This window comes from Fukomys damarensis, unplaced genomic scaffold (genome assembly GCF_012274545.1).
Source record: "Fukomys damarensis isolate Sample0158 unplaced genomic scaffold, DMR_v1.0_HiC HiC_scaffold_15, whole genome shotgun sequence".
Taxonomy (NCBI): domain Eukaryota; kingdom Metazoa; phylum Chordata; class Mammalia; order Rodentia; family Bathyergidae; genus Fukomys; species Fukomys damarensis.
The window spans coordinates 63418446-63431379 of NW_022900927.1; the positions used below are offsets into that span (position 1 = coordinate 63418446).

Here is a 12934-nt window from a genome sequence, read left to right on the forward strand (position 1 = left end):
CTAAAAAAATTTTAAGTTGCCAACAATCTTTCTTCTGGACAACAGAAAACTAAAAGAACTGAAACCACCAAATGCAAAGGAAAAGAACTATGCTGCCAACTCCATTCACCTCAGATTTCATTCTCAGGTCAAGACAGGAAGACCATGCCAGGCTTTGAAGGTACCCTCGACATTACATCCCTGGGAGTACACCTGGAACTGAAAAAGCACCTGCCACCCCACCCTCAATCACTGCCCTGTATTTCCAAAGAAGAGAAACTAAAAATAGTGAGTGGTCTGTTAACACGTAATCCAGGAATTCTAGATGTGTGCCCAAGAGAGTCGGAAACAAACACGAACTTCAAAATTTGTACACAAATGTTCATAGTAGCATTATTCATTATTCATAACAGCCTAAATAGGAAAGGGACCAGATGTCTGTCAAATGGTAAGTGGATAAACAAACTTAGTATATACTCACATGAAAGAGCATTATTCAGTCATATTATTAATCCATACACTGAGATACTATTCAGTACTTAATAAGATTAAGTAGTGATCTATGCTACAATACAGATAAACTTTGAACACATTATGCTACATGAAAGGAACCAGACACCAAAGGTCCCACATTGTATAGCTTCATTTACATGAACTTTCCAGAACAGGCAAACCCAAAGCAACAAAAAGTAGATGCATGGTTGCAGGAGTGAGAGAGGATGGAATGAGCAGCACTGCTAAGGGCACAGGGTTGCTTCTGGGGATGATGAAAATGCTCTGCAATTAGGTCATGATGATGGTTTCACAGTGTTACGAATATGTCAAAACCAACAAATTATTCACTTTAGAAAGTGCATGGTATTGGCTTACAGTATATCCAAATTTTTAAATTTTTGATGGAAAATAAAAGAGAGAGGTTTGTTGTGTCAGTCAGCTTTCCTGTTGCTGGGACAAAGTATCCAACACCTGCAACTAAAAGGAGAAGAGGTTTATTTGGCTCAATTTCCAATGGGATTCAGTCCCTGATCACTGACTCCAAAGCAGAAACAGCACAGCAGAAGGGCTGGCAGAGGAACACTACTCACACCACGGTGGCCAGCAAGTAGAGAGAAATGGGAGGAGCTGGACAGGAACACAGCCTCCCAGGTCACAGCCCTATGACCCAACTGCCACCTGGGAAGCTAAGACTTCTGGGGGACATTTTAGATCTAAACCAGAACATCTATGTTCTTTAAAAATGCCATTGTCAAAGAAGCACATGCAGAAAAAGAGAAAATATAAAGCAAATGGGGTAAGGTTAATATTTGGTGAATGTTAGTAAAGGATATGTAAGGTTTTTTTCTACTATTTTCCTTTTTGCAACTATTTTATAATGTTATCTCCAAATAATAGTTAAACATTAAAAAAGGGGAAACTATGATAAAACCTAAACCCTCAAACTATAAATGTGTTGTATGTCAATCTGTTTTACAGATGGCACAAAATTACTTTTAGAAAACCACTAATGGCACAATCAGCAAGGAAAACGGCCAATTAAAAGCCAAGTACAAGCTTTAATAATATTAAAACATACAATAATGTCTTCTAAATGAAACATGTTTAAAAGATCCTAGCTAAAATAATATTCTGTATTAAAATCTCACTACTGTGGGTGTGATGGTAAGTGGATAATGGCCCACAGAGCTGCTGAGAACCTGTGAATGTTACCTTATGCAACCAAAGGGCCTTTGCAGATGGGACTACACCATGGATTTCGAGATGAGTGTTGCTCATATCCTGGATTATTTGTGTGAGCCCTCAGTGCAATCATAGCTGTAATCAGAGGTGTCTGTATAAGAAGGAGGCAGGACAAGATTTGGCTACAGAAGCAGAGACTGGAGTAATGTGCCTGACTGAGGGACACCACAACCACCACACAGGAGAAAGACGTGGAATGGATCCTCCCAGGCCTCCAGAAGGAATCCCTTCCACCAAGACCTGGATATTAGTTCTCTTGGTTCATTTGGCTTCTAGCCTCCAGAACACTATGAAAACACATCTCCATTGTCTTAAGCCATAAAATTTGTGGTGATTTGTTACTGTAACAAAATGTGAATACAGGTATATGTAGAACTTTTTGGATCTTTAAGCCCAGTAAATGTACATTAGCACTCATCTGTGTGCTACAGGCAAACATGTAGCTAAAGTGGTTCAAACTGCTGACTCCACTTCCCTGTCAAACATAATCACCTTCTTTGGAATTCATGACTTTACCTCTTATTACACTGTTGGTGACATTTTTCATCTATTATATAATTTCATTAATAGCATTCATCATTCTCCAAATTCTTCAGAAATAGGAGCTATAATGAGTGACAATTTTTATGTATTAGCTGTTTCTGTGTGGACAATAGCAATAGGCACTGTATACTGCATTTTTTTCTAAATGCCCATTAATAACCATCACAATTTCTCAGGAAATGATATTCCAGACATCACTCTAACCAAGGTGGTGCAGTGCTGAAAACCACTCATTCATGGTGACATCATTTAGGCTCATTTGGATTCTACCCACAGCCACGCATCAAGGCAGTGATGGTCTCCAATGCACTAGGAATGACCAGCAGTGCCTTCTGTAGGCCTTGCAAGACTGACGTAATCTGAGGTGACTGCTATTGTGCTTACGGCTGCAACTAGGCTACGTTCTTAAAAGGTAATCTTAAGGGGCAAAAAATCAATTGGTTTGCCTCTCAGATCTTGCCTAAAAAGAGAAAAGCTGATAATTCTTTCAAGTCAATAAATAATCATGTACATAAAGAACTACATAGCTATGTAGTTATAAATACTTCAAAAGGAGTTTTAAAGATTACTGTATGTTAAAGATTACTGTACAAGTGCATAAATACCTTTGTATTTTCTGCAAGTCACAGAAAAGCATATTATAATTTAGACATTACATTTCTATTTCCTCTTCACTTGAAATAGATCTTTTCTAGCCATATGCTACCATTTTTATTTTTCTATATTGATACTAATCTCTAGAAACCTTGTGCTAAGGCAATACCCTGCCAATATTTCCCCAATACTACGCCCTCATCAAAAGGAATTGACTGTTACAATCTATTATATTATTGGACAGTTACTACACCAAAGTCATTCAGGGGGCCATCTGTCTTCCATTTTCTATGCATATGTATATATATATAGCACTTTCTGAATAGTTTTTAATCACAATAATTAGAGCATTTAAAAAAGGATAAAATGCTACAATGCTATTTATTTAAAACTACTATATATGGCATTATAGAATGCTACAAAGAAATTACATGAATAAAATAAAAACATTTTTGACCTTAAGAAGTTTATTATCTCCAAAGCCAGGTACTGTATTTATACAAAATGTTATAACCACTGGTCAAACCTAAAGAATGTTCTAAGAGAAGTGTCAACAAAGTGTGAGTAGAATTCAGAGTAGAAAAAAATCATCCAAGATTAGGAAAAACTATAAACTTATCACTAAAAATGAGAAGTATTTTATCTGGCCTTTACAGGAAGGAGAGGATAGATTGAGGGAGGGGTGACCATGAAAAAGAAAATCCACAGGACGTGCAGGAAGTCAGCAAGCAGCTGGAGCTGTCTGGAGCGAAAAGACAGTGGGAGAAGCAGGCAGGAGCTGGAGATCAGTTTCTCCAGGAGACTAAAATCTTAACTCTTGTCTGCTAAGCAACAGCGTTATTTAGAGTGACTACCAAAAATAAAGGCAATGGGAGTAAGCAAAGTTTTGGATTTGCATGTTTTATTCTTTTGTCCTTCTCTCCCCTCAACTCCCCATTAGGAAAAGCAGAGAGGTGGAAGGGAGAACTCCACAATTACATCAGAAATGAGCACATTTGAACAGGAGCAACAGAAATGCGGTACAGTATACCAAATGAGCAAATAGTACACAGGAGGGCTGCTCAAAGTCACTTCAGAATACACAAAATTCTAAGTGAGGTGTACTCCTCTTCACTGCGGGTATGTAAGGTATACAACACAACGACCACTGTCATGCCAATTCCCATGCAGCACCTCACCTAGCCATTCCCTCTCCCTTTTTGTGGTAAGAGTACCTGAAATCGAGTCTTACCAAACGTCCCGTCTGCAGTGAAATATTGCAAACTATAGTCCTTACGCTGTGCATTACAGTTTTAGAGTTACAGATCACACACAAATGCCACTTGGCACCCTTGAGCTTTATCTCCCCATTTCCTCCCTCACCCCAACCCCTACTTCCCATAGCTACCCTTTTACTTTGTCTCTAAATATCTTTTTAAACTTTCCATATCTAAATGAGATCATGCAGCATTTAATTTTCTGTCTGGCCACTTTCACTTAGCACAATGTTCTCTGGGTTCATCCATGTACTGCAAAAGGATCTCCTTTGTTTTTTGGTACCTGGGATTGAACTTGGGACCTTATGCTTGCAAGGCAGGCAACAGAACCACTCAACCAAATCCCTGGCCCCAGATCTCCTTTGAAAGATTAATATTCCACTCTGTGTGTGTGTGTGTGTGTGTGTTCACGCATCACAATTTCTGTATCCATTCATCCACTGATAGGCATACAGGTTATTTCTGTATTTTGGCTATTGTGATAACCTTGCAGTGAATATGAGAATGCAGATGAGATGTCTCCCATCACTGATGTCATTCTCTTTGGGTATTTGTCCGAAAGAAGGATTTGCTGGGTGGATACAGTGCTAGTTCCATTTATATTGCTTGTTGAACTTCTAAGCAGTTTTCATGATGACAACATCAACTCACAGTCCCACCAACTGCACACACGGTTGTGTCCCCACCCCACCCTCATGCCTGACTCATCTTAGGGATAACAGCCTCCCTGAGAGGTGTGAGGTGAGGTCTCATTATGGTTCAGATCTGCATTTCCCTGATTGCAAGGTGATGGTCAGCACCTTCTCATATGTCTGGCTTTTCATGCTACTGGAAATGGGATTTTTCTTGATTGCAGTTTTGGTGGAGTCTTCATTTGTGTAAAGAAACAGGTGACTTTTTATGCATTGATTTTGTATCCTACAGCTTCACATATTCATTGTTCTAAAAGTTTTTTTTTTTTTCTGGTGTCTTTAGGGTTTTCAACATACAGGATCACGTTACCTGCCTAGGATACTTTACTCTTTCCTTCCACGTTGGATGCCTTTCCTTTCCTGTCTTGTCTGATTGTTCTTGCTAATACTTCTGATGCTGTGTTGAGCAGGAGTGGCAAGAGCAGGCCTGCTGACCTTGAATAAAATCTTGAAGGAGAAGCTTTCAGTTTTTCCCACTAATTCTGATGTTAGCTGTAGGCTTTTCTTTTAAAAATGGCCTTTACCATTTTAAGAAAAATTTCCCTCTATACCTAAATTGGCAAGAATCTTGTCAAGAAAAGATGTTGAAGGCAGGTATGGTGGCACATGCCTGCAATCCCAGCACTCTGGGAGGCAGAAGTACAACAGCAAGTTCAAGCCCAGTGTGGTCAACTTTGTGATTTAGTTGAGACCCTGTCTCAAAATGAAAAAAGGGCTGAAGATGTAGCTCAGTGTGAAGGCCCTGGGTTCAATCCCCAGTAGTGATTTACAAAGGGAAAGATGTTGAACGTTGTCAGAAACCTTTCCAGCACTCAGGCAATCGTGTTTCTCTCATTTTGTCAATGTAGTGTGCCACACTGACTTGCACCTGTTAATAGCACCTCCATCCCAGGGATAAATCCCCCACTGTCATGCTGTACAATGTTTCCAGTGTATTTTATTGAGGATTTTTACAGCTATGTTCATCAGAGCTATTGGCCTAAAGTTTTCTTGTGGTGTCTTTGGTGATGGTATCAGGGTTAAGCTGGCCTCATAAAATGAGTTCAGAAGTATTTCCTCTAGTTCATTCTTGGGAAGAATTTAAGAAGAATTAATATTAGTTCTTAGAATGTCTGGTAGAATTCACCTGTGAAACCATTTAGTCCTGGAATTTTCTTTGTTGGGAGGTTTTAAATTTCTACTTCAATCTCTTTATTGGTCCATTCAGGTGTTCTAGTTCTTCCTAATTCAGTCTGGGTAGAGTATGTTTCTAGGAATTTATTCATTTCCTCCAGGTTGTCTAATTTGTTGGTATATAATTATTCATAATAGTCCTTATGATCCCTGTTATTTCTGATTTATCCACTGAAATATTTTTACTTTCATTTCTGCTTTTGAGACTTCTTTTTGATCTAGCTAAGGCATTGTCAATTTTGTTTATTTTGTCCCAAGAAAAATATTTTGTATTTAATTTACAGATTTTCTATTTTATTTATTTGTTTTTCATTATTTCCTTCCTCCTAATAACAAGTTTAATTTGTTCTTTTTCTAGTTTTTTTTAAGAGCAATATTAGGTTGTTTGAGATCTTTCTTCTTTAACATAGGAACGTATAGCTATAAATTTCCCTCTTAAAACTGCTTTTGCTGCACCTCATAGGTTTGGTATGTTTCCATACTCATTTGTCTCAAAATATTTTTTAGTTTCCCCTTTGCCCTTCTTGTCTGACCCACTAGTTGTTCAGGCCCATGTTTAATTTCCACAGGTTTATACATTTACCAGTCTTCCTCTTGTTACTGATTTCTAGTTTCATATTATCATGGTCAGATAAGATACTTGACATGATTTCAATCCTTTCTGATTAGTTAAGATTTATTTTGTACCCTAATATATAATTTGATGAGACTGTTCCATGCACACTTGAGAATTGGTTTTGGCTGTTGTTGAATGGAATATTTTGCTTATGTCTGTTATACCCACGTTGACCTAGAAGTTCAATGCTCCCTTACTGATTTTCTGTCTGGATGATCTACTGATTGTTGAAAGTGGGATACTGAAGTCCTCCATTACTGTATTACTGGCTATTTCTCCCTTCAGATCTGTTAACAATTACTTTATATATTTAGGTTCACTGATGCTAGGTAAATATATTTTATAATTGCCTCTTGAATCTGTATATATAATAATAAACTTTATAAGTTCTTATAAGAAATGAATTCCAGTGTGAATAATCTGCAATAATACATAAAATCCTAATAAGATTACTGACATTTAGAAACGGGAAGAAAGGAGCTAAAGGTGTAGGGAAGGTGGGATGGGTAGGGGAAGGGTAATAAGGGAAAAGAAAAAAATGTGAGATAATGAAAAGATGGAAATAAAGTGTTTGTAGATGGGGACGGGAGGAGGGGGTGAAGGGAGGGCAGAGGTAAGGGGAAAAAATGAGGATCAAGACCTGTCATGTAGAGGTACAAGATCCCAACAATGAATGTAACTGTGCTGTATCCCTAAAATGTACCAATAAACTCAATTAAAGCTGAAAAAAAAAAAGAAAAAAGAAATAAATTCCAGGCTGAAAAAATAAGAGGGAAGGGGAGGGATGGGGAAATAAAGAACTGAAATGTGTTATGACATATACTAATTCTCTATAGTGAATGTAATCATTATGTACTACCGATGTATAAGGAAAAATCTTAAAAAAACTGTTATATTCTCACGATTAACTAATACCACAAGACTTTTCTTAACTTCCAGTTCTAATACACAGTCTCTATAACCAAACTCTGGAGCTACCAAGTAATCTCCCTTTTTCTCTCTAGAATTGCTAAGTGTTTTCAATTCAGTTCAGGAATTAACCTTGGTTTCTAAGAGATAGCGTCTCAGCAAGACAAATGAGTCTTAGAAGTTAAATGAGGTGTTTCCAGTCTATATTCAGAATAAAAATGAGGGGTAGCAACTGTTGGTTGTATGAGGCCCCCTAGTGTTCACGACACAGAGCTTCAGCAATCCCCACACAATGGTGCTCAGAAGCTCCTCCAACTGTTAGATCAACTGTGGCATCATCCATCTCTAAAACACTTTAAAAAACCCTTTGGGGGTATTAACAATATAGATGAAATGTAAAAGACCTGCTCTAACTCACCCTGAATTACTCTAACTTTCAAAGGACAAGAAAAAGCACAGAAAATCCTAAGCTATATTTAATACTACTATTTTTCAAAAGTATGGTAATAAATATATTTTACTTTTTTATTCCTCGATCTAAAATGTACATTGCTATATAACACTCAAAATATTGAAAGTTTTAGACAATAAGATAGTATGATTAAATCATTTATGAGAGATTATCACTTCATGAAATTTTTAAATTAAAATTTTAAAAAATCAGTACACATTGTTTTCCTGAACAGCTGATCTATCTTCTGAAATTGCACTGTATTTCATCTATTCATTATAACAACTGTCATATTTATTATAATAACATTCTTTGATGGCATTCTCTTCTTACCACTGTGTCCTCAACCAAAGAGACACCATGGCATTTAGCAAACAGCTGAGAACTGGGTACAAATAACTTAATGGTAACGAAGTGCCCAAGTCTTTGCAGTGTACCTCCCTGTCCTGCACACTCATCCCACGGCTGCTGCCAGACCCCATCCCTACCCTCACTTTCACTGTTCCGAGCAGAGCCATAGGATTGCTTTCCTCTTCATAACGCCAGGGAGAAGCCCTTCATCCTCTTTAATTCCTTCCTTCCTTCTTATCTAACTGGTGTGTCCAGGGAAATGGGTGCTAAGACTCTAGTGCATGCTTTCTCTGGGGATCCTGAGCACTGAGTCTCTCTTCCAGTGAAGCTGCTCGCCAGATGTGGGGCGAGGACCACAGCTGTCTGGCTGTTTGCCTGTGAGCTGATGGGTGAGAGACTACTGCGCTATACTCGGCCATAAGCTACTGTTTCAATCCCTGACTTTAGTATGTCTTATACATTGTATAATAACTTAGAGAAGGGAAAAACCTGATCGATTAATCATCCCAACAATACAAATTAGAGCAGATTTAAGACTATCTCTTTAATAACTAATTTCCTATGTTTTAAAAAAATTTGAGTGGTTGGGATTTGAGCACTACCCCGAATATACTTAAACATATATCATTCTTTGTTCAATGATGAAAAGCCAAGATCTATGGGAATGAGGTCTTACCTTTAGGTCATTGATCTGATCACTTATTGTCTTATTTCTACTTCAAGCGGATGCATCTTTGTCTTTTAAATTTAAAAAATTTCCCTGAATATACCTATCAAGTTTTACTGAATATTGCTTTTATGCCACTTAGTAAATAACTTAAGACAATTTTATACACTAAATGAAGCTTTTCTTGGTCCTGAAGTTGTAGAAATGATTGCATTTGGTAAGTTAAAGCCCTTTATTTAGCTCAAGAACATATCTCTGCCAGGTGTGGTGGCACCCATTTGAAATCCCACCTACTAGTGAGGCAGAGGCAAGTGGACTACAAGGTCAAGGCCAGCCTGGCTAGCTAAGACCCTGTCTAGAAATAAAAATGGCTGGGGATGTGGCCCTGTGGCAGTGTGCTTACCTCACATCACAGGGCCCAGTACTCACAAACAAACAAATACCTAAAATATACTGCATTTGAAGGAAGAGTCTCAGATACATTTTTTTTCCTTGATTGAACCCAGGACCCCGGACAAGTGTGGCAAGTGCTCTCCCACTGAGCTAGACACCCATTCCAAGTATAACACATTATTTTAAAGTATACCACAAATCTCTATAAATTCATAAAATATGTAAGGATATCTGAATAAAGGTTTACTTCTGGCTTAGCTTGTAAATTATCTTATTTTTTACTATTTACTTTTTTTAAATATGGCATCAGGAAAAAATGAAAACACAACTAACATTTAGCATTCAGCCAATGTTCACGAGTCATATTCATTTACCACTGATAGCAGTCACAGAATACAAATGTGTATTAAAATAACCCACTAGGTATTGAGCTTTTGAGCCAGGTGTCAGAACCACTAAGCTAAATCCCCGGCCCCCATTAGATCTTAGAAATTCTCTGTCGCTGTGCATCAGGAATGACACATGTGTGATGACTCCCACTGCACAAACGTGGTCCGTGTTTTTGATGGGGGAGCATTACACTGGGGAATCCCAAGTGCTGCCATAACCTCACATTCTCTGATGGTATGGCAGGACACAAAACAGACTCACTGTGGCTGGCTGAGCATTTAGGAGAGTGAACAGAGATCATGGACAGTACTGTGTCCAACCTTTTTACCAGGGCTGTGTGTGGCCAGAACCCAGAACATCTGAGATCCTAGTTTCCTTAATCTGAAGTTAGAGATGAAAACCCTAAACTTACAGAGTTACAAACTCTATAAGAGAAAAAAAATATGTGAGAACCACAACACACAGCAGCTATGCAACACTCTGGGTATATAATTTAGTCTCATGTCTGCTTACCTAGACAGGAATACAAACCCTGACTTATCCAGGCTAATATGGCGAGAGTTATAAGGTCACCAAAGCTGGCAGCAATAGGTGTGGCAACATTATCAGGGTTTATGCCAGTCTTCTTTGAACCAACAATAACGCCAACCATTATTATTCCTGGAAAAAAGAATGTTCATTATTTTTGATGCTATGATTCAAATAAAATCAATACCCCAAATACTAGAACATACAGTATAGACAGTGTATCAGTTCTGGTTAGACTGCTTGGATAAGCTGATTACACAAACAAAACATTTTACTCCTCTAATGCTTTGGCTAAACACCTTTCAACAAACTCCAAGTGGAAATCATGGAAGATCTGAGAGGCTCAATGTTGCATTTAAAAAACTGAATGCTACTGTGAAATGGTATTAGAGCTAAAATTTCCAATTCGGTAATAATCTTAGATGCCATAGATGTATGTTTTAGATGTAATATATTTGTGTGTATCAAGCTCAAAGACTTACATTTTAACCTTCAAATAAAGTATGAAAACACCAAAGAAAGGTGAGTCCTATTTATACGCATAGCAATTGGGAAGAATACCAACAAAAAGAGATTTGTTCACATATGGTAGCTAGAAATGTCTGTTTCATTTTATTATTGTTGAGGATTAAGAAGCAGGAAGTAATTAAATTTTGAACAGTGAAGTACTGAGCACAAGAAATGGTCTTTGCAAAAGTTATAGGGTTTTGTTGTTGTTGAGGTTAATTTGTTTTGTTTTTACCATACTGGGTTTTCAGCCCAGGGAGTGCTGAGCTACATTCCCAGTCCCCCATTTTTTAGAACAGAGTCTTGCTAAATTGCTAAGGCTGGCCTCAAATTTACAATTATCCTATCTCAGCTGCCTGAGTAGCTGGGATTACAGACATATGCCACAACACTCAGACAAAAGAGATGCTTCAAACCCCCAATTTCTGCCTATAACCTTAAAATACAATAATAGAAAATTAAAAAGTGACTCTGTAGTGGCACTTTTAAACCCTTATCTTCTTGAATCGTATCAAAGGGAGAAAAGTAATGCTTGTGTCCATTCCAATTATACAAACCTGGCTCCTGCCAACATGTCCACTAAGAAGATTCAGCACAGAAAAAATTGTAAATGTTTAGTTGATTTAAGTACAAACCATAAGTCAATATGAAACCTAAATTTATCTATAGAAAAGAATTAACAGAATCTCAGTGTACCTTTAGAATAAAATGACCATACATTTTGATTCCAGCATGCTGAAGTTATGGATAATATACCTAAGGTTCTGGAGAACAGGGTTTAAATTTGGCCTGAGATCATACCGCTTGTGATTATAGACCGATGTTTTTACTGTATCCAACAGAACATAGCTATACAACGCAGAATTCTGTCTCACATCAATAATAACTTGTATCTTATACTCTGGGAGCTTTTTCAGTTACTGGACTTTCTTTTTCATAGTATCATTGCAAAAACAGCAAGAAAAAAAACAGAAAAGTTTTAAAAATATTTTGTCATGCAATAGTCCAGCAAGATGTAATTGTAACGATAACAGAAACCGTTTTTCCCAAATCAGCACATTTAAAGATAGGTGTGGGCAGTTCTCCAGGACAGTGCCCCTCATGTCTTTTCATCTGAAAACAAGAACTTCATGTGCAGCATGGCTGGAAGAAGAGAGCAGGACTGAGGCAGCCCAGGTTTTATTTGGCTCTGCAGCTAGCAGGCAGATGGAACTGGACAGGCTGTTTGTCTGGGTGGGTTTTCTACCTGTCTCACATACATTAAGGTTGTTAAACATTTAGGCCACCATAAAACCAGAACACACACTATTCAAAATAAGAAGCTTTAGACAAATGTACACAATTTTAAAAAATGAAGTTTTTATTGTCTTTGAGATGGATTCTCGCTATCTAGGTCAGGATAGCCTTGAACTCACTATGGTGTCCAGATTGGCCTCGAACTCACAGTGATCCTCCTGCCTCAGCCTCCAGAGTGCTGGGATTACAGGTGCACTGCCACACATGGTTTATATTGAAAACTTTTTTTGTTTGGTACCAGGGATTGAACTCAGGACCTTGTGCTTACAAGGCAGGCAGCAGCTCCACTAAGCTAAATTCCTGGCCCTACATTGAAACTTTTAAAACAACACCTTCTAAGTGAAACCAAATCTAATAATTAATTAATTAATTAATTAAAAATAATAATGATGATGATGAACAAATGAAACCAAATCACAAAGCAGAAGTGAGCCTATAAACAGGGTACTTATACTATAATAATTTTTTTTTTTTTTTTGGTTTTTTGAGACAGGGTCTCACTGTGTAGTTGAGACTGACCTGGAACTCGCTACGTAGCCCAGGCTGGTCTCAAACCCACAGCGATCCTCCTGCCTCAGTCTCCCAAGTGCTGGGATTACAGGCGTGCGCCACCATGCCCGGCTATACTATAATAATTTTTATTTTACCAGATATTTTCCAACAGCTTAACTTTATTGTTCTTAGCCAATGCTAACCCCATTCAACTCTAGTAATTCCATGTAAGGAACAGGAACTACCCCTGATATAATTTAAATACTAAAATAAAATGCTTGAGAATATTTTGGAAGTCATCTTAAATTTGATAAAAATTCCCTAAACTCTTAGATTCTAGCTAGAAAGGGAGCAACACTT

General features: G+C 37.8%; 1 protein-coding gene across 4 annotated transcripts in view; it reads right to left on the bottom strand.

The window, feature by feature from the left end:
- Slc41a2 (solute carrier family 41 member 2) overlaps window positions 1–12934 on the bottom strand; it is a 109647-nt gene that overhangs the window by 59459 nt on the left and 37254 nt on the right. For all 4 annotated transcript variants that reach the window (XM_010631322.2, XM_010631323.2, XM_010631324.2 and 1 more), the window contains exon 6: window positions 10265–10411. In XM_010631322.2, coding sequence (XP_010629624.1) covers window positions 10265–10411 — 147 coding nt within the window. The remainder of the gene's footprint in view (window positions 1–10264; window positions 10412–12934) is intronic.